Below are 27,902 nucleotides of genomic sequence, written 5' to 3'. Positions count from 1 at the left end.
AATAGTCAAACCTGACTATCTCTTCTGTTCTCTCCCTCCTCCCTCACTTGCATGCAAAGCTGAACATTGCTAGCTAACCTCAATTCGTTGTAAATTCCAAATTCAGGTGCTTCAATAAACAAGACTGTCTGACCATTTGCCCACAAGTCGACATTTGAAACCAGGATTAAACTGTGATTTAGAATCCCAGCTTCTTAGCAAGAAACAAATTCCAACTGAGTTAGACTAGCAAGCCTTCAAGTTTGGCTCCACACTCAAAATGATGGCAAAGAGGAAGAGAACAAGCAAACAAAATAATCAACCTGGAGCTTATCTCTGGTTTGTTCATGACATGAATATAGGCCTAGAATTGCTAGGGCTCAAGCCTGTTTGGATATCATGCTCTCTGAAAGCCCTTATCTTGGTACTGAATGTGGAAGCTCATAGATAAGGAGGGAAACAACTTGTATGTGTTCAAAGCCATAATCGTGTTTACTAAAGTGGTAGAGCGAACAGCAAGAGAGGGAACAAAATAACCCAACCTGTTATACAAGTTAGGAACCTTTGAATAAACTAAATATTACAATTCAAATATTTATTACATTCATGTGCACATTTGAAACTTTAAAAACATCAACATTAAACTTACACTATTGCACAAACCCAGAGCAAAAACCAAATGTGTTTCAACCCCTCTTTGGAGTCTTCCTCAGTGGTCTAATATTCAAATATACTCATGTAACTTAGTAAGGTGGACTATAAGGCGGTAAAAAATATAAAGAGAGAAGCTCTCAGATGTTATTTATTTATGTATTATCTATATTTATATACCACCCTCCCTTTCGGCTCAGAGTGGTTTACACTAAAAATAGAGAAATGGCAATACAAGTTCTTGACATAATACATAAGCATTCATGAACTTATAAGATACATATAACTTGCAACTTATAACTGTTTTGACATTAACGACATAACTTTACAGATTCTGCATCGGTGTAACAATTAACAACAGTAGCTGAAGTTTACCAGACTTTGGGTGTGTTTTTCAAATTGCACTGAGTGCAGGATAGTGGTAGGAGGGGCCCCAGGTTTTTAGCTTTGTTTATAAAATGTGTCTAAATATGTGTCTCCTGGAGCTCCCCTCCCCCCCCCCCCCCCGTAAAAAGATTTATTGTCTAAAATTCCACTCTTATTGCCCTCTTTCAACCTGAATGTATTCTCATGTATCTCGTGGAAGGCCCCAAGAGGGGTTGAAATGTGTGGGGTTTTTTTGTATCGAGTCATATATCCAGTTGTTCAATAGTGTGAGATTAATGTTGATGTTTTTAATTTTTGTAATGTGTACATGAATGTAATAAATATTTGAATTTTAATATTTAGCTTATTCTTTTTCTGCTGAACCTGTAAGGATCCTTACTAAAGTGGTAGACCCATGAAGCAACATGCCAGGAGAAACTGGATTTAGCAAACGAATGTCCTCTAAATAAAGTTCTTAGTGCTGCTTCTCTTGTCACTTTGCGGACTAAGATACCTATTTGATCATATTTCACTTGATGAATGTTAAAATACTCCCTCGTGCTTAGCAGGATGTTGAAGAGAGCCTTCGTGGATGATCAAACTATCCTGGTGTGAGGTGTCTTGTTATGGGTTAGCTGAGTTGTGTGCATCAACTTAATAAGTGGCAAAGAGAATTCAATCTGCAAGGGGCAGATGTGGAGTAATTTGGTTTTGTATGTGCTCATGCATAACTTCTAGACAAAAGGTTTCTAGGAGCTCAATGCCTGGAAACAACATCGTCTGATCTGGATATTTTGTGCCTAGTGTTTACTCACTTCATTTGCTGTGTGTGAAAACTAGGCCTTAAACAACCAGATTACACAATGATCACATACATACCAATGGTGAGTTACCACTTGGTACAGAGCCATCTGCATCCACCCATAATTAACTGCATCATGAGCCAAGGCATATTTTTTTTGTGAGGCAGAGATGTATTGGTTCCCTCACCCATGTCAAAAGCAGCCAAAGAAGATGGTGATGCTGCCATGTAAATATTGTACAATGTATAATTTTTCCCCAATTTTGAGTCTAATCAGATATTAGCCTCTCTGTTGGAAATAACAGTGTGGGGCTTTAAAGAAATGGGAGCCAATTTTAGGTGAAGACTTGGTAACCTTAAGCTCTGTTGATATGGGAAAACAGGTAACTGTTCATGACTGTGATTTCAACTGAATAGTATTCATTATGGTACAGGAAATTCTTCATATAGTACGCTTTCAATAAAGTCATCATCCTGTTGTTCTTTGGTTTCTAGGGAGGGGATCTAAATAAAGGGATCTAATTGTTAAATGTTATGCAGTAGACAATTGATATTACTTTATAGTGATATTTTTGCCACCTTTTTTGCCACCAATGAGAAAGGTTCTGTCCAGCATTGCTCCTAGAAGAAAATCCAAAAGAGAAGAAAGAAGAGATTGGTCATCTTGTGCCTGGTAATCCTTTTTCTCCCTTGGAACACATTGCTTTACTGCATGCTGGGCAGATAAGGAAAGCTGCAAGCTCCTTCACCTTGTGCCATTCTTCTTGGGGGCTCTGGATTGCCTTGGCCCCCAACCTCATTCTAAGTGGGCATTGCCTCTAATCCTCCAATCTCTATTGGCCCAAGAAGTGCTTGAAACATTTTACCAACATGCCACATTCGGACAAGCATAGCCTTTGCCTCCTTTGCCTTGGAAAGGAACATAATGTGCAGATCTGCCATGTTTGCCTGCAATTTATCCCCAAAGCATGAAGTAACAAGGTTTTTCAATTTAAAGGCTTCCCTCTGAGAAAAGAATCTTACCTTCTCCAATAAACCTCCTAAGGCAACCCCTCTAACCACTTTTCAATCCATGACAGTGTTGGTTCCATTGGCTACTCATTCCGAACCAGCTTGATGTTGTTGTTGTCCCCAGTTCTGTTGGATCAAAGAAGTGTTTTAAAACCTCCAGCTAAGAGGAGCAGATCTAAATCCAAACACAAGGACAGAGTCAAGCCTTTGAGCTGAGCCTAGTGACCATCTAAAATGGATTCTGCAGCTGCTATTGCTCAATCCACTTTGTCCCAGCTGCCTCTGGGACAAGCTTACCCTTTCAGTATGCTCCAATTCAATTTAATCTATATCAGACACAGAACTTCCTTTGGGTCAGATCTTTGCTGCCAGTCCAAAACCAACACATTAGATTCAACAGCCTAGCATCAACCTTACTATCTGTTCCCATGGCAGTTGTGCCCACATTACATGTCCTCTGCCTATCAACAAGTCTGGTCTAATGCTTCCACATTCTGATCACAATCCTTACCATTCCTGATGCCAGAGTCATCCCTCCTCATCTCTATCTGTTTCATCCAGACTGTGGACAACTGCTTCTACTCTTGAGTCTGGTGAAGGGGACAAGGAGGGAAGGTTGAATTCGGATCATAATTCTGAGATTCCATTGAACTTGTCACCTGATGGGGAGTAACCATTCACCCATCTTACCTAATGAAGACCTCAGACTTTATGCTAAACATATGTATAGAATTTCTCAGACCTTATAGATTGTCATCACTACCATATAACAGCAGCCCAGGTACAAGATCCTCTGCCAGTTATATTCCGAGGTTCCCAGCTCTATCATCTTCCCGCTATTGGAGGGCTTCAGGGATATTTATAGAGATATCTGGAAAAGACATGCCTCTGCAGCTGCCAAATCTAGATGCATAGAGAATCTGTACAAGATCAAGCAGGATGATGCCACGTTCCTATCTACTCATTCACCCTCTTCCATCCTTTCATTCTGTTCCAACAGTCAAGGAAATAGAAAGCTTGGATATGCTGGGGTGCAAGGTCTATTCCTCCTCTGCCCTGACCTTTAGAATTTCCAATTTTCAGGGTATCATGGAAGCCTATCAACAGTTTTTATGGCAGAAAACATTTTCTTACTTTAATCTTCTTCTTGAGTACCTTGCCAAGGTTTTTTTTTCCACAGAGGCCATTAGGCTGTCTTAATAAGAAATTAATGTTTCTCACCACTCCATTGACTCTTATATAGGGTCCTTTCCTTCTGCTGTGGTGAATATATGACATGTCTCGCTGCGCTCAACTATGCTGCCCATTGAGACAGGAGTAACGTGGAGGACTTGCATTTTGAGGGGCCCTGTTCTTCTCAGAAAGTACTTCTCAGAAAGTACTCTGACTCAAATAAAGCAGAATTGACAAACAGCATGATTTTTGGGGTTTCCAGAACTCTCCTGTCTTACCAAAGGCAGAATCCACTTACTCCCAGGTCTTCATACGGTTATCACAGAGACCAGTGTCCATTCAACTTGCATAGGTTTCTGTATCCTCCTCAGAGGTTGACTTCTTCATTTCCAACTTCTAGGAGAAGGAATGCATCCAAGTTAAAGCCTGGCCAGCAACTGCCTGTTTCAAGAAATTCCTAGGGTCATTTGCTGAAACCATTGTTCTGACTAGTCCAGTGTTCTGAGCCACACTCTACCCTTCAGGGTGAGCTACAACCCTTTTTGCCATATTGGAATGCTATTATTGATTATAAATGGGTCCTCTCCATTGTTGATCAAGATTATAGGTTACAGTTTAGGACCACCCTCTGTTCAAAGGGTCTCTGAGGCAATCTATAACCTACTAATTGAGTTGGAGTTACAGCTTGTCAAGCTGCTGGAGTGGGAAGCGGTCCAGAAGGTCCTGGATCCTACTTCTTTTCTTGAGTTTTATTCTAAGTTCTTTTTAGTTGAGAAAAAAACTGATGGATCCCACACTATTCTAGACTTAAGATGACTAAAATGTTTTTGGTTAACAAAGTTCGATATAGTTACTCTCACTTTTGCAATTATTTGCAATTTGCAATTTTTGAGCCGTTTGCAATTATTGAGCTGCCTTGCCGGGCCACACCCTATGACCAGGTCAATACTCTTTCAGCCAGGAAGCCAAGACCAAATCATCAGGCAGAAGCAGAGTCCAGAGGTCAAACCAAGAGTCCAGTTCAGGGAGTTCAATCTACCAGAGAGGGGGTGGGTTGAGATCTAGTGGAATCTGGAGCCAAGCCAAAGCCAGATACAGCAGAGAATGCCAAAGCTATACCGTGATCCAGAGCCAGAGAAGATCCAAAGCTGAGCCAGGGTCAGGAGCCAAAGGGAAGTCTGAAGCCAAGCCAAGGTCAGGAACTGGGAAACAAAACAACAGAGCATCAATAAGAAGTGCAGGAAACCAGTCGTACAGGCAGCTGGGCGGGGAACATATGTGTTGCACCCACGGAGACGCTTGCCCCAAACCTCTCCTTAATTATGCCTTCTCTTGAAGTAGTTTTAGTTTCTTACTGCTTTCTAGGCCATTAAACAATGGATAAATAAATGTATTATAATCAATACTTCTATTTTCAGGCAAATATCATTGATAAAGTGAAAAGGACAAAAAATGGAATATTAGCAATCACTTGATACACATATTCATATTTATTCCCAAACATGGGATTTTTGGGGCTCCAGTGTATCTGATCCTTGCAAATTGTGTGGTATTTGCCAATAGTTTGCGTGAGGATCTGCTTCACATGTGAATAAGTTCGTACATAGAAGGCAGATCTATATAAAAATTTGTGGGAGATTTGTATACATTATATAGTTTTTGATGTGGGACACATCTTCTGGTGTGGCCTATCAAATGGAAACATAGACGGATGTGATGTTCATCGTCCCACCCACGAAGCGCACCAGAAGATGGAGGGCCCAGCCAGCAGCTACTCAGGCCCATGAGTCTCTGTTGGTGTTTGTGCATGCGTGCATGTTTGCTTGCTTGCCTGGAGGGAGGGAGGTTGGGAAGCCATTAGGTAAGGGGGAAAATGGGAGGGGGGGTAGGGAAGTGAGTCTCTGTTTGCATGTGTGTGTTTGGAAGGGAGGGAGGGTGGCCGGGTGCCCCTGACAAAGTCGCTCCAGAACAGGTATATGTCCCACATACCATCTGAGCGTCAGACTGTCAAGACCAATTTTTTACTGCTCAGTCTTCATACACACACTTATGACACATACATAACACATTTTATAATGTGTAAATGAGGCCTTTCTACTCCTCCTGTCCCCATGGAAGAGTTACCAGTCTATAAATCTAAACAAATAAAGGAAGTTGTCCTGATCCTATTCTAGAGGTGGTATGCATACCAGGGAGAGTTCAATTATCTATTTAGACCATTTTTGTCCCATCCAACATCTAAGGAACTCAAGGCGGCATGTATGGTTCTATTATTATCCTTACAACCACCTTATGAAGTAGGTCAGAGCGAGAGCAACTGGTCCCATGTCACCCAGTAAACTTCATGGCTGGGCAACGGGGTTTGAATCAGGATCTTCCAGACTGTAGTCCAACCACCACACCACATTTCCTTTTTAGGAATCTCTTGTTGGCTGCTACCTAAACTGATAGCATTTTAGAGTGGTGAAATGGGTAGTGGCTTCCAATGGTAACTTTGCCTGGCCCACTGAGCTGTCTTAAAATGAAGTAGGAACATGAATCTAATTCCCAGAAAATTATTTTCACATTATCCCTTATGACTTCTTTCCTCTTGGGTGGTTCTACTGGTTACTTCCCCTCTCCCCCCCCCCACAAAAGGGTATTGTTTCTAAAGTAAAACCATAATAGCTACTACTTCTATTCTTTACTAGTCCAATTAACATGACATTGTACCAAATGCTGAACTGTGTGGTTAGGAGTAAAAGGTATCCTCTGTGCAAGCACTGGGTCATGTCTGACCCTTGGGGTGACGCCCTCCAGCATTTTCATGGCAGACTCAATACGGGGTGGTTTGCCAGTGCCTTCCCCAATCATTACTGTTTACCCCCCAGCAAGCTGGGTACTCATTTTACCAACCTCGGAAGGATGGAAGGCTAAGTCAACCTTCAGCCGGCTGCTGGGATTGAACTCCCAGCCTCATGGTCAAAGCTTTCAGACTGAATGTCTGCTGCCTTACCACTCTGCGCCACAAGAGGCTCTGTGGTTAGGAGTACAGTTCAGCAAATATTGCTGTTAATTTTTAAGAATTTATTTATGCTGCAGTCTTATTCACATTTACTTGTGAGTAAGCTTGCATAGTTTTGTAAAATGCACTACGTTTTGTGAAATGTCTCCTCGTGTCTTGCACTTTTTTCATTAGTAGGATTTGTTCCATTTTTATGGTGCTCCCAGCAAAGACCATTAATGCTTTTGTCACTTTCCCCTCAAAGGCAGGATTATTGTTGTTGTCCATTATCAGGAATAAATCCATGCACTTTGTTCGTGGTTGTTTGGATCAAAGCTGTTATCATTGAATAGCTTCACTGACTCAGTTGGGGGAGTTACCATTTCCAAAAATGCTTTGTGGGGTTTTAAAACTATATTTTTATCCCATATTTCTATAGCCTCTGGGTGATATACAGCATACAAATGAACAACAAAGGTAAAAAATAAAAAACAATAAAACCAATAATAGCAGCATAAAACAATGAAAATTCTAAAATCTCATCTAAAATAAACTAATAAAAGCATCAATTAAAACAAAAATGTCTTGAGCCAATAACGTTTAGAAATAAAGCAAAGGTAAAGCATATTATATTGGCAATAGCACTTCAGTAAAGGGGTCACTTCTTCAATTGTACCTTTACAATTGAAATTAATACTACTAATGTTAAATCTTTATATTAAGACCATAATTGCAACCACTGAAGAAGAAACAGAAAGTGGGATTGTATACCTGGGACCCCTGGTTGCAAAAACATTTAAATAACCTAGGACTGCATTTAATAAAGTTCAAGAAGATACCACTTTTTGCCTATTGGTTTCATTTGCTTTTGGGTACATTTTATACAACAGACAAAGAGCTTTCAAGTCTGGGTCTTTCAAAAAGCAATGATAGCTTCGCCATTAATTTTACTGTACAAATTACACACACACCAAAGAAAAATACAATACTATATTGTAGGAAGCACATACAAGTGTATGTATGTTATATGTTTGTTTTGCTTAGAAGAGCTGCCTGAGGTAATTTGCTTTCTTTTGGACTTGGGGTAGCAAACATAAAACTTTATGCTACAGCGACTTTAAGGAATATATAAACAGGAAGCTTAAAGAAACACACTGTATACACAGTTGCCCTAAAAAAAAGAATTTATGTTTGGTACTTTATGTGCTGTTAAGATTATTCTTTGTCCTACTAGAGACAGTTTCAGACAAAAGTCTGTAGGGGGTGTAGGAATCATGCAGGAAGATGCTTTAGACTAGAGAGTCATAGTTTAAGATCAACTGATGCCTTTTGCAAGGGTAACGTGTTTTTGCGTGCCAGTTTATACGGTGTTTGCATATAGCTAAACTAAAAGGGCAATTTGTATCTAGATTAAAAGTTTTACTTTCACTTGTGAATTGCGTTTTTAGAGGGATAGGCACTCTTTTCAAGTAGCTTTCACGAAAGAAATACATGGCTAAATTGCACAAAACTGATATCTGGAAATGCCTAGCAAAGTCAGCAGCAATAATTAATGCAGAACTACAGCACTCTTTGCAGACTTTCTCCTGCAGTCATTCTACACAAGTGAAAAACAGAAAGACAATTTTGAGTTGGCATGTATTATGTTTCTGACATAGTTTTGAAAGTACTTGTGTCAGGTTTCTAACTGGATTGATAGCCAGCTGGCTAACAATCACATTGCAATCTTTCGGAATCATATTATGCATACATGATTCAGTTGAACATTTATTGTGGAATAAATTTTTGTGACCTATTGCCTGTTCCTGGATTAGCAGGCAGGTACACACTGGCATGGAAGGGAGAAATCAAAAGGCAATGAAATGTATAAAGTACAAATTGAGACAGCTCACGGGTACAGAGCCATTCAGAACAGTGGCCAGTGGCCATTCAGAACAGCAGGTGATAACACAGTCTTGCTAAGCTTTTATTTGGTACCTGAACTTGGAAAGAAGCCCCTAGTTTTCCAACTGACCGTCTTGCATTTCATTGACTTTTGATCCCACCGTTTACATTTTTCCCCTTTGTATCAGTGTATATGTTTGTATCTGCCAACTGAGACAGATGTCAGGTAGCTCACAAAAGCTGCACTATATTTTAAAAAATCTTTAAGGTGCCACAAGATTCCTTTTCGTAAATAATAACAATAAGTGTAACGATGATCTTTATTCTTATAGCCTGCCCTTTCCAGTTGGCTCAGGGTGGGCAATAACAAAATAAAACATACAAATAATACAATGCACATAGTTAAAACAATATATAAATTTAAATTAGGTTATTTTAAAAAACAGTAGTCATCTCAGGCATTTTAGTCAATCCCACCTGCAGAATGGAAGGCAGCAAGAGTCCAATCAAAAGTGAGAAATTTTATCAAATACTTTAATTAATTTGGAATTTGGAACTTTAATTAATTTAATTACTTTAATTAATTTGGAACTGCAAAATCTTCACCCAGGCCTTTGATGTCTAGTTTCCTCTAGGGGCGGTCCTGCCAGTTTGGAAGGTAGGGGTTATGTTTTAAATGTTTTTAATATATTTTAGATTTTTTAAAAATTCTTTGTTGTGACCCACCGTGGGACCTTCCGGTGAATGTGCAGGATATAAATCCTCAAATAAATAGTTTAAATAATTCTGTTTTAAATGCCTATCAAACTACTGAAAGAAACTGGCTCAGTTCAGGTATCATACTTGTCTGGGGGACAAGTGACTCAAAATGCCTGAAGATCCAGCATTAGAAATCTTAATGGCTTGTTTTGAATAACTATTTTAATACTGTTTTAGCTTAGTCAAGTAGATCATTAAAAAGAAGGCCATTGTAATTGTTCTAACTACACCACACACATTTCTACGTCTTCCCATTCTACCAATCCTTTTTTTGCAAATATTTAAAATTTGATTAAATGTACATTTAATTGAATAGTGCTTTAAAATAACAGACATGGGCAGTCTACTTGAAGCATGGGTGAGCAGCAACGTGGACTCCTGCATCAGCACTGAGACTACATCTGTCAGTTGTGTTGTGAAAGTGAGAGGAAATTGCTCTCACTCTCTTAGGGGGAAAAATGTTGGGTGACTTGTTTGTTTCAATGGTATGCAGCCTGGCTCCATTCACGTGAGTTATCCACCGTCTTGCGCCTTTAATGAAGGATCCCGAGTTCTTTCTTTGTGCTTCAGTGTACTTTTCAGCATTGCAAAGCATTAGCAGAATGTCATAAAATATCAGCTTTATCATGAGATTTTTGACCTTGCCATCATACTACCTCCTAAGCTGTATAAACAGTACATTAGTTCTGGGTGGTGCCGGCAATGTCTGGCACTGCACGTCGTCTCCTCTGCTTTGCTAGAACTTTCAGAGTCTCATGCCCATTACGTAGTCTGATATTCTTCTAGGGACAAAGTTCAGGCAATGAAACATCTATGGAGTTTCAAAATTAGTTGAGGGCAAAGCTTATTGTATTCTGGGCTCTCTCCTCTCCCACCAATCTCTCTTAAATTAATAGGGGGTAGCTAGGGAAGATTGGAATGGACTGGAGGAGCATGGGCTATTTTTTAGACTGAATATTGTAGCCTGGGGGAATGAACTGTGCCAGGCAGATTAATGTCTGATGTTAGCAGCAAGAAACATGTAACACCAATTTTGCATGAGCTTCATTGTTTGACTAATCTTTGCATTCTAATTTCAAGGTGTTGGTGTTTATGTCTCAAAACCCGGTATGATTTTGGCTCTCAAGTGTCTTCTCCCATTTTATACCTTCTGGCTTTTTAACATCTGGCATACAGAATCTTTTTGTAATGCCACCAACAGTTAGGTTAGCTAATGTTGAATAGGCCTTGTTAGTTTAGAATCAACCTCAAATTATGGATTTCAGAAATTTGGGCCCTTCTGATCAGGCTTTGAAAACTCATTTATTCTCGCACCTTTTTCTGGGGAGAATACATTTTGGGTTTATTTGTTGTTGCCTGATAGACCACTTTTCCAGCGACTTGCTTGAAGGGACCACAAAAGAAAATTCACAGAAAATTCACAGACCACAAAAATTGACAGAAATCAGCCATGAAAATTGGAGCAAGCTACTGGGGTATAAAACATCATGGAGCAGAATAAAACACCAACCAAGCAATTCAGCAATATAAAACACTAAAACAATTTCACTGCAGGACATAAAACAGGAGTAGTAAAGCAGCCCTCATGTGAGACATAGGCCACAAAAACACATAACTAAAAGGACAGGATAAAATAAATCAATAATAAAACAATAAATTTTACTTCAGTAAAAGAAATCTGGATTACAAGTAATATGTTAATCTGATGCCTAAATTATAAATCAAATCAATAAGAAAAAATAAGTTTTACTTCAGTAAAAAAGCTGAGGCCTTCCAAATTACAGAGAAAGCCCTATTAGTTGCCAACTGCCAAACTTCTGCAGGTGGGAGGCACCAAAAAGCAAAGTTTGGGAAGAAGGAGGAGGCGATCATTGAGATCCTCAGGCCCAAGTCATTTAGGGCCTTAAAAGCAATGAGCAGCACTTGAGTAGTACGTACCCACAGACAAACTGGCAAAAAGTGGAAATGGTTAAGTCTATTTCTGTCTACCTCTTTAAACAGGTTGTATTGAATTTTAAATTGTATTTTTGCTGCTTTCACTTTGAGGTACTTGAAGCAATGAAACCTCAAAAAATAACAAAAGTGACTTGGGTTGCCAACTTCAGGCTGGGAAATTCCTGAAGATTTTGGGGGTGGAGCCTGCAAGGGATGAGAGGGACCTCACCATAATGCCATAGAGTTCACCTTCCAAAGCAGCCATTTTCTCCAGGGGAACTGGTCTATCACCTGGAAATTAATTGTGCTTTAGTTGTTTGCCCAGGAGATCTCCAGCCAGTTTGATGTAGTGGTTAGGAGTTTGGTGTAGTGGTTAGGAGTGCGGACTTCTAATCTGGCAAGCCGGGTTCGATTCTGCACTCCCCCACATGCAGCCAGCTGGTTGACCTTGGGCTCGCCACGGCACTGATAAAACTGTTCTGACCGAGCAGTGATATCAGGGCTCTCTCAGCCTCACCCACCCCACAGGGTGTCTGTTGTAGGGAGAGGAAAGGGAAGGCGACTGTAAGCCGCTTTGAGCCTCCTTCGGGTAGGGAAAAGCGGCATATAAGAACCAACTCTTCTTCTAAATGTTGGCAGCCTTCAGTGTGATCCACAAGGGCTCCTGGTTCACATCTCATCTCAGCCAAAGAAAGTCACTGTTTGTAAAATCCTGAACAGAGTTATACCCTTCCAAGTCCACTGACCTCAAGAGGCTTAGAAGGACATTGATGGACATTGCTAAGCTAGTGACTCTCAAAATGCCTATATAGGCCCAATGCCTTTGGTTTATTACTGAACTGCTCTTTCAGACTTTTCCCCACAGTCTTCAGGGCTAGACTTGTGTTGAGATTGCTATCTGTATTTTGTATCTCTTTTACGAATTTGCAGGTTCAAAGAAGCTGACCCAGTTGCACTGCCCTGCCCTTTCCTCAGAGTGAGGACAGCATATATGACAGAGGACCAAATTAAATGTAATGCTGGGAGTTCCCCCCTTTAAATTGTGCTAGCTCAATTCAGTTTAAGTTCCTCCCACCATTTTCCCAGCCTGAAAGGCTGCCATGGGGCAAACATACATATATCCAAATCAGTACTTGTTTGTTCACCAATAAGATAACAGCCTATAGGTCAGGAAAATAGTGTTCCCATATGTTATGGTCTCAGTTCAAACCAGAACTGCATATGCCCACATTTTGAAGGAGGAAATGTCGGGTTTGATCAACCATGTCTGGTTTGACACTGAAAAATGTGCAAGTCAAGGAGCTCTGAGATTGGTGGTGGTCAGAAACAGCTGAACCAAAGCAACCAATAGGGAGGAAAACTGACAGAAAGCAGCTTTAATTAATGGATTGCTCAGTTGGAATTATACCACTGAGGAAGGCTTATTGCTGAAATGTGTTCGGTATTAGTTTTTGCAAGTGGGGACATTATGTACCTTTTAACCTGTATTTATATTAATGGTCTTAATATTGGGATTAGGGACTTATATGCTTAACAATAGGATTGTTTTTTTAATTATATTTTAGCACTCACAATTGTATTATTAAATTATATATATTATATTTTGTACATTTGTGTTATCAGTCCAATCCCTCCTCATTGAGGGATAATTTATAGATAGAGTTTATAGATAGAGGCACAACAGAGCCTCTTGTGGCGCAGAGTGGTAAGGCAGCAGACATGCAGTCTGAAAGCTCTGCCCATGAGTCTGGGAGTTTGATCCCAGCAGCTGGCTGAAGGTTGACTCAGCCTTCCATCCTTCCGAGGTTGGTAAAATGAGTACCCAGCTTGCTGGGGGGTAAACGGTAATGACTGGGGAAGGCACTGGCAAACCACCCCAGATTGAGTCTGCCAAGAAAACGCTAGAGGGCGTCACCCCAAGGGTCAGACAAGACTCAGTGCTTGCACAGGGGATACCTTTACCTTTACCATAGACACCCTTCTTCTAATATCATTTTGAGTATCACAAACAATACATTACCTGGCCTAAAATGACACTAAAATGGATGTCAACCAGAGACATATTTGGACAAGTAGTTTAGATGTGTGGGAAAGGATGGCTAGCCTGCTAATAGCCTGCTCCTCAATACTTAACGCTATAAAATATGGCATCCGGCTTCCTGCAGTATGTGTGTTCTTAGACTACCCACAACCCTCCCCCTTGCTTGTTGGCCTGCTTTTACTTCTCCCTGTGAAACACTGATCATTTTGAGGCTGCTTCCACGGACCTCTATCTTCAAGATTGGGGGGCTTTCCGCATTCGTCCAAAATACCACAATGGTTAATAATTGAAATCACTACAGTTTTGCCGTTATGCACAACGTCGTTGACAATCTGCAACACTCCTGAAACCGATCCGCAAAAAGCGCTTCGTTGTAGCGCTTTCAGGGAAGTCCCCAAAAGTGGATTCACCCTCCGGAAAGCGCTACACTCCTACAACCAATCTGCAAGACTAGCGGGAAAGTTCTATGCGTTACCATTGTTGCGGTTTCTGCAAAGTCCCTCCCCCTAGCTCTCTCCTCTGATCTTCCGGCGAAGCGATCGCCATTTTTTTTTCTTCGAGCAAGCGGAGATCAACGCACCGGCAAGCCTTCATTTACCCAGTGAGGCTTCCCCGGCTGCAGTCCCTCTGTTTAAAGTCACCAAGCACAAGCCCGTTTGCTGGTTTATTTTCACTTTATTTTCACTTTATTTTCACACTGTTTTCGGCCGAAAATCGCACCCGTGAGGGGGGGGGTTCACTCGGGGGGAGCGTGGCAACGATGAAACAGCAGCTCAAACATCACCTGCTAGCTGGCTGGGTCTCTCCATTGCAACGAATCAACGCATATTCGTTGCAACGTATGTGTGTGTTTTTTTTAAAACCTTCCTTAAAGGGAAAGGGGCTGTTTGGGAGCACGCTAACGGCCGCCCATTGGCTGCTTGACAGCCAGAGGCGGGACACAGCTCAGCAATAGCGCTTCCTTTCTAGCGATTTTTGCCGAGACCGGAACCCTGTGGGAAACGATAGAAATGCAACTGGATTCCACTACAAAGGCAGGTATGCATAACGATGAATTCCACTATTTAAAATGGCGATTTTTCGTTCACCAAACAATTTGCTACATGGATCCCGGTGCGGAATGGCCCTGGTAAATACTGTCTCCCTGAAATTTCTATCTCCCCTCTATTTTTTGATTTCCTCTTAGCCAGCCTTGTATGTGTTTTCAGTGTGTTGGTATGTTTGTTTTCTCCCTTTTCTTGGTGTAGTGGTTAAGAGCGGCAGCTTCTAATCTGACAAGCAGGTTTGATTTCCTGCTCCTCCACATGTAGTCCTGAGTGTGCTGTTCTGACTGAACAGTGATATCAGGGCTCTCACAGCCTCACCTACCCCACAAAGTGTCTGTTGTGGGGATAGGAAGGAAGGGCTATTGTAAGCTGCTTTGAGATTCCTTCGGGCAGTGAAATGCTCGGTATAAAAAATAACTCTTCTTCTTCTTTAATAAAAATCCTTTCTGTTAAAACTAGCCTGGTTTATTTCAAGAGTTCTCTTGAGAGAACAATCCCTCTAAACATAAGTGGAGAATCCCAGTTGCCCCCTTCTTGCTTTATCTCCTTTAAAGTTAATTTCCCACAACTAATTAGGACACTACCTCTATGGTAACGTTTGCACTATGTGCACAGTTATATTTTACTTTCTTCCCCCCCCCCCAACTTTTTGGTTACCTTTCTTATGTAGAGTTTTGTTTTTCTCTCCTTTTTCGTTTGTATACGCTAAGTAGCAACCCTTTCCATAAATACAGGGGCATTTTTTCTGGCCTCTGAAAGCTTTATGTGAGATCTTTTCACACAGAGGTGTCCATATGTGAACCCATGCACAGGAGGCACTATGAGGAGAAAATAAATTAGTTTTAGGAGTTTTCTGTTCCTATGTAATTTAATGGCTGGGGTAAACCCCTATAGGACAGATAATTCAACGCTGTATTTTAAAGTTACATTTTAAATGAGTACTTTTCTTGCTATGGTTTTGATTGACTGATTGATTGTTGTTGTTGTTGTTGTTGTTGTTAGGTGCGAAGTCGTGTCTGACCAATTGCGACCCCATGGACAATGATCCTCCAGGCCTTCCTGTCCTCTACCATTCCCCGGAGTCCATTTAAGTTTGCACCAACTGCTTCAGTGACTCCATCCAGCCACCTCTTTCTCTGTCGTCCCCTTCTTCTTTTGCCCTCGATCGCTCCCAGCATTAGGCTCTTCTCCAGGGAGTCCTTCCTTCTCATGAGGTGGCCCAAGTATTTGAGCTGGTTTTGATATAGATGGGTTATATATCCTGAGGCAGTGATGACCTTTATTTATTTATTTGTTTATTTATTTATTTATTTATTGCATTTGTATGCTGCCATCCCCTGAGGCTTAGGCTGATATAGTGTATATTTAACTTGACATGGTGTAGAGGAGAAAAGTTCTGTTTTTGTCACTGGGAATGTTTCTCTCCTGAGCTGTCTTGAGTTGTCTGAACAGTAGTTCAGCAGTGGAATAGGCTGCCTAAGGAGGTGGTGAGCTCCCCCTCACTGGCAGTCTTCAAGCAAAAGTTGGATAAACACTTTTCTTGGATGCTTTAGGATGCTTTGGGCTTATCCTGCGTTGAGCAGGGGGTTGGACTAGATGGCTTGTATGGCCCCTTCCAACTCTATGATTCTATGTCTCTTTCCTACGTCTCTTGGACATCTGTAATATTCAGCCAAGTGATAGGAAATATCAACCTATTAGGTTCATATGGGTGATAAAACAGCAGTCTGTGATTATTGTTTTTACTGAAGAAAATACAGGAGGTGGTGCTGTTAGTTACCTTCTGGCCAGCAGTGTCTGAAATAATCAGCAGTGAACCTGTAGAATGCTTGAGAGCATCTCTCGGGTGTAGGGCTGCTAGCACAAATACGCAGATCAGCTGACTTTTAGTGTGCACAGGCAGCCTACGTGGGTGTGATTGCTGTCTGCATTGACTCAGGAACGATGCTTTCACTCCTGTTTGTCCTGCACAGTACTTGCTGATTTTAAGCATGGCTGTGTGGAAACTGCAAGAAAAGTAAAACAAAAGCTACATTCTGTGCTTTATATAGATCACGCAGACTGAGCAATTTCCATCGCTTTTGCATTTGCTTAGATTCCTCGAAGACCGTTTCACGTCATTTATTGTGGATTTGATAGCCTTTCCAGTCATTGGAAATATTATTACCCATCTTTCACTTCCCCAAGTGGCAAGATGTTCTGGGGCTGGGTTTACTAGGACTACTTTCCTTTGGAACCAAGACCATTGAGGTCTTATGGCATTTTTGGTAATATTTGCTTAAACTATAAATGCATAAGAACAACAGAAGTGGAATCAAGGAAGGCCCTTCAACAGGCTAGTGCAGCGGTCCGCAAGCTTTCGCCCGCTGCGGATCGCCGCTCCAGAGTGGGGGGAGAGGGTGGCCTGGGGGCCCGCGTATGCGCGGCAGCCCCAGCACAAACGCGCATGTGCGTTTGCGCCACCACCATGCCGGCGGCCGCGGCTCCCCCTCCCAGCCCCTCCGGGCCGCCAGCAAATCGGCCGCTAAAGCGGCCGATTAGCTTGCGGCTCGGCAAGCTTCTCTTCCCTCCCCTCCCGAAACAAGAAGCTTGCCGGGCCGCGAGCTAATCGGCCGCTTTGGTGGCCACTTTGCTCACGGCCTGGCGAGCTTCTCGCTTGGGGGGGAGGAACAAAGGAGCCGTGGCCCGGCGCCAAGGCCTTCGCGGCCTGGCACCGGGCCACGGGCCGCGGGTTGGGAATCACTGGGCTAGTGGACATCAGATTTAGATAATCAGAGAGAGAGATCCTGTATCAGCCAACTAACTGAAGTATCTGCTTCTCTGCCTCAGAACCTTAAACTACTTTTTCTTTTTAAAAACCTGACACATCGAGACCCGTTTCTTGCATCCAACTGGAATAGGGGACTCCCTTAAACTTTGGTGGCCATATCAATACAACCATCAGAAGACCACTATCCCCCACTGTGGAAGCGTTCACAGAAGTTATAAGGTTTGGTTGTAAGGCCTAATTCCTGTTCCTTAAAGTTTGGGTCGAACCCATGACAATATTGTGCCACCTCTGGGGCTTCTGAGGTCTCAATAGAAGTTGACCACACACTTAAAAAAATATATTTACAGCCACAAGGACTAGCAACGTGCTTTCAAAATGAAAGTGGAAAATCTTCGGTGACATCACAGGCTAAATTCAGCCCAGGCTATAAAAATTAGTGGGCACCACAGCCCTTCCTTTTGGTTTTTCTATGTTGGGACAAGAAAAATACATGAGAAAGTTTTCTTAAATAGCATTAGTTCAGCAAGTAGCTGATTTTTGCCTCCATCATTCTGTTTTGGAGTCACACCCTTCTTCTCTCCCCCCCCCCCCCAATCTGCCTGGTTGAGTAAACATTGGGTTTGAACACAAATCTGATACTGAAGCACAGAAAAGTGGAAGGCAAACATTTCTATTCTGAGCATGTAAAAGCTAATGTAGTGAGCTCTGATGAAAAGATGTAATAGCCAAATCACTGATGGTGTCTCTACAGCATAAAAGACCACTTGATATAACTCGCTCTGCAGGTATGCATCTGCTGGTTGTCCCAGGCCCCCAGGAAATTTGCTTGGCCTCGCCCAGGGCCCCAACCTGGTGGAATGAACTAAGGGCCCTGATAGAAGAGCTAAGGGCCCTGATAGAGCCTTCTGGATTCTGCAGGGCCAGGAAGATGAAGCTCTTCCACCAGGCGTTTGATTGAGGCCAGTGTAGAGCCAGGAGTTGCACATCTGAGGATCCCACCCTACTTTCTAACAATCAGGACCCCGTAGGCTTCCATCACCCAGGATCATCTTATTGAACCACAGGCCAATTACAGCAGGGTTAGGATTGGTAGGGTCAAGAAGCTGATTAGGCCACCATCTTTCCTTCTATCTTCTATTTATTGTACTAAAGTTTTATGTATTTGATATTGTTTTATATATATTGTGGGGTACTTATTGTTTTGTATTTGTCAACCGCCATGAGAAGGCTGTGGTCGAGAGTGGCAGTCTAAAATTTGAAAAATAAAATAATAAATAAATCTTAGATATTAAGATGGAATCATGATTTTATTACTCTGTGACTTTTATTACCAAGTAGATAAGACAAATAAACATAGAACAAGATTTTGGAACCAAGACAAATGTGATTGAACATATTGTAAACATTGTGAATTTGCCATATTCCCTTATTTCAGGACTCAGGTTGACTTTCAGCTGAACTAATCCAGGATTAAGTTGTTTTGCTCTGGTCTCAGGGATCCCAGCTTCCCAGTAGCCCCTGGTAAAGGAAGTAAGAGAAAGAAACTTCTGGCCGAACTTTAGACAGCTTGCTTAAGTCTGGTATCTCATCTATGATTTTTCTCTCTGCTCCTTTTATTAGTGTCAGTGTATATTTACCTAAGCCTGCTTAGTCATGCCTCTTTGCCATCTCCTAACGATTTTCCATTGACTTTAGGTTCCTCCTGATCCTAACTTTAAAATTGCTTAAGTTTTTTTTAAATAAATTGGTTCCAGCCTTCAGTAAATAAAAAAGAAAAAAAAACAACCTGATCTAGAAAGGAGGCCTGCGGTCATGTGAAAAGTTTTAATGTTGGTCCTGCAGATGCTTTTGGATGTATACAGAACAGAGTTAGGGTCAGTGATGACATCAACCTCACACTGTCCTGGCGAACTGCAGGGATCAAAGATGTTCTATATCTATCCCAGATTAATCAGAGGACTCCAGCTCTGATATTTGCTGGGATAAAATTTGGTGCCATCTGTACTTAGCACTAGAACCCCTCCTCTAATTGAGGGGCAGTTTGTAGATGGAAAACCATAAGCACCCTTCCTTCCATATCATTTCAGATATTAAGCGCAATACACTGTTTGCCCAAATGACACAGAAAGAGATGCCAAAAAGAGACAAATCTGGACATAGAAGCTTAAAAGATGTGGGACAGAGCAGCTGAGCTGCTGGTGACCACCACAAGGAGAAGCATAATTTATGTCAATAGGTTTCCCAAGAGCTTTTTTATTATATATTTTTAGATTTATAAACTGCCCTTCCCCAGGTTGCTCAGGGCGGTTTAAAACAATATTTAAATTACATAGTTTAACTTGAGACTAATTTCATCAATTTTCACTCTCACTTCCCCTGCACATCTCCTCACCTTAATTTGACAATTCTTAACACTTTTCTCAAACTTGATAGTTTTCCCATCCAGAACTCAAAGGGTCATCAAGAAACAATAGCACCCATCATTCACCTTTGGTTAATCTAATCATGCTTCTCCTGGATCATTGTTTAACTCCAGACCACTCATCAAGTCATTGGTTTGGGAGCAAACACATCAGCATAGTCTCAGGGAGTATTCGCCTATATCAGTTGCGTTGAGCAGGGGGTTGGACTAGATGGCCTCTATGGCCCCTTCCAACTCTATGATTCTATGATTCTAATTGGCACCCTGCCCCAAATAATGTGCATATGTTCTTGGCATGATGCATACTCCCCCACTTGTGTGTAGTTTTCCCCTCTTCTTCCATGAAATGCTGATCATTTTGTAGCTGACTATGGTTAAGAGTAGTGGCCTCTAATCTGGAGAAGTAGGTTTGATTCTTCCCCTCCTTGACATGAAGCTTGCTGGGTGACCTCTCCTGCCTCACAAGGTGCCTATTATGGGTAGAGGAAGGGAAGGCGATTGTAAGCTGTTTTGAGACTCCTGAAGGTTGAGGCCATGGCAGCCTAAAGATCAAGTGGGCCTCCCTCTTTTCTCCATATTTCTCCATGTTTCTCCCCCTTCTTCTTTTGACGGCATATTTATTTAGTTAATAACATTATTGGTGGCTAGAATCAGTGTACATGGTGGGAAAGGGGGATATAGTGGATTTTATCATGTTTTAACATGCTTATTGTACATTTATTGTTGTAAACTGTCCTAAATCTCCTTGCCGGGTGAGGTGGTATAGAAGACAAATTATAAATAAACAAATCTTGTGATGGCCTAGTGCAATAAAATTTGTATTTTGCTTACTTGTGTAGAAAAAAACAGAATTAAAAACTCTTCTTCTATTGCTATCCTCCCATGGCTACTAGTGTCCATCCATTAGAAGGGGAGGGTCCCTGGCTCAATGGAAGAACATCTGATTTGCATGCAGAAAGTCCCAGGTTCAGTTCCCAGCACCTCCAGTTTAAGAAAATCAGGCAATAAATGATATGAAAGATCTTGACCTCCTCTACCACTGTGCTCAGTTCTCTATAATTCAGTCATTTAATGTTTAAATTTGGGATGATTACATAAAATGAGACACTGAATTGCTTTTTTAATGTAGTTAGTTTTGTGTTAACTGACTTTTTTGCCTGGTATGATAGTTTAATGCTTATTACGATAATCTTTTGTATTAAAATGATTTTGTACTAAAAGCCTCCTTGAATATCCAAGTGGACAGAGGCAAGCCGTGAATAAAATAAAAATGAGTAATAATAAGCAAACTTATGCCGGAAAGGCTGCCGTGAACTTCCCAAGACCTGAGGAAGAGGCTGGAGTAAGACAATGTAGATCTTGATATTAAAATAGTTACTGTTATGTGGGAGAAATGCCACCTCTTTATGGAGCCAACACATTTATCACTGTATAATTTGCTGCTACATAAATCATAAGACATTTTAGGAAAAGTCAGCCAGCCCCCAAACATGCTTTAATGAGAGGAATACATTAAAATACTTCCAAAGTGCAATGTTAATCAGCTGTGTATGAATCCATACGAAGCTCCGCATTTGCTTCTTCAAAGGGCTAGTGCTAAGCAGAAACTGAGTGTTCGTAGCGGATGACAGAATGGGGTTTTGTGAGATTCCCTGTGGATTGCTGTGTAGGAAAAGTGGGGGGGGGGAGCCCAAAGGTTGTATTTCAGTCTCACAGAAACTGTCATATTCCTCCATGAAGAATTACTAAAACATGGGTAAAAGGAAATGAATACCTTCTGAAACAATTAGAATTCAGAATGAGAAAGCATGAGGGAATATGTTAGCACAAATTCCACAAATTCTTTCCAGTAGACAACAAAATTGCTCACAAAAGAAAGTCTGCAATCCCTTCAGGGCTGGAGCATTCAGTAGGTGGCTCAGGGTTTGAATGCAGCCTTCAATGACTTTGTTTTATAGGCTTACTGATTAAGCTTAAAAAAAAAGTGTCACTTTTTAAAATTCACCCTGTTCCTCCCCATCTCCTACCTGTGTTTCTGTAATTTTAGAGTGAGTCTTTGAGAACAGACCCATAGGGGTCTATAGTGGAGCAGGAATTGTAAAGTGGAGAAGGAAGCAGAAGACAGGGGATTGACTTGAGCTCTGGTTAGGTGTAGGAGCTGTTTATGTACCTGAGTGGGAGTATTGAAACTTCTTTGTTTCTCGCATGAAATGTTATCATTTGTTTACTCCCCTGGCTTGTATGTCAGTGGTTTCTTGGGCCTTAACTTCCTTCGCAGGGCTTCTCTCTCACAGCTTTGGAATGACAGCCACCATGTGCAAAGCTGCACAGGTGCAATGGGGTGCTCATGGAGCAGCCACACCCAAACAGTGTTGCTCTATTGTGAAAAGGGATGCTTTGGGTATTTTTAGTTATAAGCCTCTTTGTGTAGCACAAGTGAAAAAAGCAGCTGCAGGGACCACTTTTTCTTGTGGGGCATGATGTGTTATTCAGGATCAGGCTAACCAACAGGTGATTTATTTTTCATATTTGTATACTGCCTATCTATAAGTACAAAATCAGATTATTACTGTTTTTAAAAGGAGTGGGTCAGTGAATGAAGAGGGGTGGGTCAGCATAAGCATGACATCTGGAAACACTGGGATCTGTTTGATGGGACACCAATTGACACTTTTGCAATCGTTCTGTGTGTTATATAACTTTACACAGAATCTGTCTCTCTATATTTAGGTTTGAGGTGTTTTAAAAATTTATTTAAATTGGATAAATATGGAAGTAAGTCTGCAACTGACAGGGTCAAAAACTTTTTTGAAGTACTTCCAAAAACTAACTTTTGACACACACATACACACACACAAAAAGCTCCTGAGGAAAGTTAACAGGAGACAAGCGGTAGATTCAGAAATGACGAAAGTACACTGGTTCTTCACACAATACATATTTTACTTCTAGAGTACACTGCCACGAGATGTGACGATTACCACTCTCATAAGTGGCTTAAAAGGGGATCATGGAGGGCAGATAGTTTTGTCAAAGGCTATTAGTCCTGGTGGCTAAATAAAACCAACATGTTCAGAGGCAATGTATCAATTAATATCATTCACTGGGAGGCCAGCCAGTGGAGAGTTTGGCCCTCATATTCTTCTTGTGGCCTTCCTGGAAACATCTAATTGTCCACTGTGAGAATGTGTGTGTTTGATTACACGGATCCAGTAGTGCTCGTCTTGCTATTTTATTAAACTGGCTACAGCTTGTTTGATTATAAAATCTCTTGAGTGAGGTTTCATCCAAAGTTATAGACTCTGGAGGTGTGAAACTAGCCTATAGGATAATAACTCCATTTACATGTTAAGTACAGACTGCACATGCTCTAAACACCACCTCTCACTGTGACACACACACATACCCTGTATTTGCTGGCGTATAAGACGACTGGGCGTATAAGGCGACCCCCCAACATTTCCACTCAAAATACAGTACTATGGGCCACTATGGGCAGCTATGTCTATCCCAACTGAAGTGCACCCAGCGTATAAGACGACCCCCCCCCACTTGAAGACATGTTTTTCAGGGGGGGGAAGTAGTCTTATATGCCAGCAAATACTGTACATATAATTTATTTCTACACAAGAGTCATGCATAGCCAAATTGTTTCTCTCAGTTTTGTTTTCAGCTGTCTGATTAAAAGATTGGCAACCTACGCACCAGTCAACAAGTTCTCCACAACACATTAAAATTAGTATTCCCATAAAAATGTTTGTAGCCCATCACAGTTGCTTAATTTCAGGATCTCGTGAAGGTAGTATTCTCCCCACCCTCCAGAGGCTACTCACTGGAAATGACTATTATTGGCTAACAGAACCTGGGCGGGTTAATCACTAACTCAAGCATATTTTGGTGTAGTGGTAATTAGTGCAGTGCACATAAACTATTTCCAAACTATTGTTGGAAATAGTCGTCCTGTATTTTGTACTGAGCTAGCCATTTAAACACTTCATCCATGAGTAGAAATTCACTAAGTGATAGCAAATGGGCCCTGTGGGTAGCGTTCTTTCAGTCGGGACCTGGACCCTAATTTGGGTCATGACAGAGGGCCTTCAGCACCTCAGTCACAGGCCAGCTGTGCCATCTTTAATTTGAACTCAAGAGTGGCCTTCCTCAGAAGCTTCTAGAAGTGGATCAATTAAAAAAAAACTGTGATGATAAGACTCTGCGTTTGGCTTGTTCTTATCTCTTATTTCAAAGGATAGTACAACAGTGTAATTCCTGTGAACCAGTCAGTTCAATACAGAAACATCATATATAATGTTTCATTTGGGTTTTTGTTTCTAGAAGTGGTGTGGCTGAACTCATCTTCCCCTGAAGTAGTAACAATCTAGAGAATTGTTTGGGGTTGGTGGCAAACATTAATGTTTCAAGAGATTTGAAAATAGTATGGGATTTCCCAAGTATGGGAAATAAATTACATCCTGTGGTATGCACAGATATTTGCCTCATGGTTACCTCTAATTAAATAAGATTTCCTGGTTTGGAAATAAAATAAGACCTATTTATCAGAGGCATCCATGGGGCCAGGATACAGATGCTTTGTTAAACTTGGAGGGGGTAGGAGAGGCTCCTAGCAAAAAGTGTAGTTATAGGCATACACCATTACTAAAATCAGAGTGACTTATATTGCAGTAAAACATGCATATGATCATAGAACTTTGGACTGTGTGCCTTTGAGAAAAGTAAAGTGCAAAGCTGCATTAAGCATTTTGTGAATGACTTTTCCTTTTAACTGTGGCAAAAAAATTTTTTATATTGCAGCTATTATATTTAAACTATTTTAGAGTAACATTTGCAAATCATATGTGTGGACATGTCATTCTGGTGTGGGGGAACTGGATTTCTTCTGTTTGTAATCCGTTGAAATTATTACATGTCTTTCATTCGTGATTGCGCTCAGTGATCTGAAAGCTTCTAGCAGTTTTTTTTTTAAGTTTTAAATTTGCTAGTGGAGGAGAGTATAGTGATTTGTTGTTTTCTAGCAGTATTATGAATTTGGCATATATGCAGAGCAGAAGAACATTGGGTTAATGAAGCACCAATAACATCAATGAGGAAAAAAGGAATTTTACGTGTTGCCTATGATTTGTTCTCATGATATTGTCATATTTTGGTCTTTCTAAAATATTTAAATATGCAGCATTGCTGGAATTCTGAAAACAGAGAAACTCATATAGAGCAGCAAATATGAATCACAGCATGCAATATCACCCACTGTGAAGTCATTTTGAGTTTTGTTTTTGATGAGGATGAGTTACATTAAATTATGCAGTCCCCTCCCCCCAAAATGAATTAGTCAGAAGTTGAGAATATAATGCTCATGAAAAACATTTTGTTTATGAAAACTAGATTTGTGGGAGGAATGTGCTCTGCCACATTAAAAGACTGTAAAACAATAAGAATTATTCGCTTTTGTTTCAAAATCATGCCTTTTAGTTTCAACAGTCCCTGCCTTTCATTTGTTGCGATGATTTGTCAGTGGCACAGTAAACAATATTACATGGGTGTCTCACTGCTCTTCGTTTAGCTTTTATTTTGTTGCACTGTGCTAACTGAATAATAAATAGGTAATCATATTTGTTTGTTACACTCGTTATTGTTTCTTTAGTTAATCAATGGATAATCATCTATCAGAAAAGCGAGTTTTATTTTGCTTTCGTGTTAAAGGGTAACAGCACAGGAAGTGGACATCGTGACAGAAATGCCAGAATACAGTTGAGATTGTTTTACTTAGGAAATGTTGAGATACTGACGGAATTAACACGAGTAGTAAGTTGTAAGCTCTGCTTAGTTTCAAGTATCTCACACGGTATTGTAAACCCTAACATCTATTCCGTCTGAATTTGGCAGAACTCTTTTATTCATTCGTTGCTAACAAATAATAACAGAGAGGCCAAATGTACATGTGCTAAATTTTACTGATGCTGGTAGAATGACATCCTTTCTGTATCCAGCAACATATGAATGGAAACCAGCTTGAATGCTACAAATGTCTGGGCTGGTTGCTGTGAATCTGTGAACATTTTTAGACTTCTGAACTTTTTGAGAATCAGTTTGATTTTATTTCGACGCAGTTATTAGTAGAAAAGGGAGCTTTAGTGAATGGTTTCAGAATGTGTCATTTTATTTTTTTTATTTTTTTGCCTTGACTCACACCAAGACAGAATCTATGTGCGTGGGAGATGCGAGGGCTTAAAAGAGCTGAAAATACTTTTTAAATTATTGCTTCAGATATTGCCTAGCTGGGAATTAGGTGGTGTCTTTTATTTTCATAGCAGGAGTCTTTTATTTCACCACTACACTATCTGATTGTCTCAACGGCATTTTAAAACCTTCATGGAAATGGTTGCTTCAATTTTCTACTCAGTTCAGCACTTACAGTTTGGTGAAGCAAAGCACGAACTTCACTCTCTGGCTTTGAAAGATAAACAGCAATTTAATTTGATTACTGTCTGTGTGCATCAAATTTATTTTTGTGTTTCACAATTTGATTTGTTTTATCTCTGTTTGAAATATCTGAATGCTGAAGGACTTTTTTGCTGCTTGGTTAAAGTATTCCTATCTGAGGTATGCATATTTTTGGTAAATACTAACAGGCTTCTAATGTAGGTTTTATTTATCTAGACTAAGCTATTATTTTTAAAGCAACTTCTATAACAAAGCACCAGATTGCCTTGAACTAGGGTAGCTTAATTCAACTGTTTTGGTATTAAAATGTTAAATATTATGTTAACAATCCTTCAAGTCATACACATGTATAAAGATGGGGATAAGTTTTCACATAAAGTTTGAAATAGAGGCAAAAATGAAAGCTTTTATAATCAAAAGGGGAAAAATAAGTTTATTTAGACTCAGAAATGCAAATACTTTATTGTGAAGTATAATACATAAAATATTTAAAGATTGGTCCTCTTAGAATAAATTTATCCTTTTTTTTCTCTCTCTCTCTCTCACAAATGTGGTTTTCCACAAATTGGGTGTACTGTACAGTAGCTGAGGGGTAACAATATGTTCAGGAACAAAATGTCTACCTAAGGTATGAGAGAACTGCCCACAAATTGAGATAGAACTGATAACAGAAGCCAGCAACATCAAATAAGTACAAAAACAACATATTAAAAGCTGAGACCACTAGAGACATGGCTGTGTCTGTGTTTTCCCCTACTTCTTTAAAGATGGGAGGGACTAACCCTCGAAAAAAAGTCTGTGGTATTAGATGTTATTTAACTTACCTTAACGAGAATCTTTTAGATAACTTCTCTGCCATTAAAAAAGTCTTCTGCCTATTTGCTGACAATTTGAAATCTCCTTGATGAATATCCTAAAACTGCTCAAAACAGTCTCTATTTACAATACAACATCCTTTCCCCTCTGTTCCTTGAGACCACTTCTGAACAAATAAAAGCCTCATTCGTTTTTTTTTTGTTTGTTTTTTGTTACTCCAGTTAGATTGGTTTATAAATTTAATTATCTGGCATTTAAAGTGGAGAGCTTGTATGTCTTGCCCATGTGCTGTAATTCGAAGGAGCAACCAGTGATCTTTTTTAAAAAGCCACTGGTATGATAAAGGATACGTATGCTGTCTTTAAATAGGTATTTCCACAGTAATGCAAAACTAGGGAAAACCCTCAGCATGATTCATTTGCTATATTCAGAATCATTTTTCCTATAAATCGCAGGCTGGAGCAAGAGCACAGCCTCAGTGGCAATCCAAGGCTGTTTTTTAACTCACCCTCTCAAAGTGTGGGGAAACAGTTATCCGTCATCAAACTACAATACATTTGCCTGCTGAAGTAAGCCGGTCGTTCAGTAGAAAATTCAGGATGAGGTTTTTGTTTTTGGCTTTCATCTTTGTTTTTAGAAATAAATACAAATAACTCAGACTGAAACTTGATGGCTTTTCGTGATACTAAACAGCAGACCCAGGGGGGAAATTTTCTTCATTAACATGACTCTTTCACCAACCCACACTCGGTTTCGCTAGGAAAATTGTTTTAACCTTTTCATCAGCAGAAGTCTTTGAAGTCTAGAC

General features: G+C 40.5%; 1 protein-coding gene and 1 long non-coding RNA gene across 29 annotated transcripts in view; one reads left to right on the top strand and one right to left on the bottom strand.

Annotated features, from left to right (window-relative positions):
- LOC143836597 (uncharacterized) overlaps positions 1-27,902 on the top strand; it is a 301,478-nt gene that overhangs the window by 100,022 nt on the left and 173,554 nt on the right. For 10 of the 28 annotated variants that reach the window (XM_077336111.1, XM_077336145.1, XM_077336136.1 and 7 more), the window contains exon 1: positions 26,120-26,437. The exons of 16 other annotated variants lie outside the window; for them this stretch is intronic. In XM_077336111.1, the coding sequence (XP_077192226.1) occupies positions 26,207-26,437 (231 nt within the window). In that variant the 5' untranslated portion in view covers positions 26,120-26,206. Of the gene's footprint in view, positions 1-26,119; positions 26,438-27,902 lie in introns of those variants that run through there. 2 more of the 28 variants (XM_077336174.1, XM_077336211.1) reach the window with 2 other exon arrangements.
- On the bottom strand, positions 641-27,240 carry LOC143836718 (uncharacterized). The gene is made up of 6 exons (XR_013230686.1): positions 27,103-27,240; positions 5,102-5,184; positions 4,261-4,378; positions 3,321-3,399; positions 2,822-2,935; positions 641-2,419 (listed from the first exon to the last, which is right to left on the bottom strand). It is a non-coding gene; the product is annotated as an uncharacterized LOC143836718 (long non-coding RNA).

The sequence above is a fragment of the Paroedura picta genome, chromosome 1 (assembly GCF_049243985.1).
Source record: "Paroedura picta isolate Pp20150507F chromosome 1, Ppicta_v3.0, whole genome shotgun sequence".
Lineage (NCBI taxonomy): Eukaryota > Metazoa > Chordata > Lepidosauria > Squamata > Gekkonidae > Paroedura > Paroedura picta.
The sequence above is the reverse complement of the archived record's forward strand: the minus strand, read 5'-3'. Positions and strand labels throughout refer to the sequence as shown.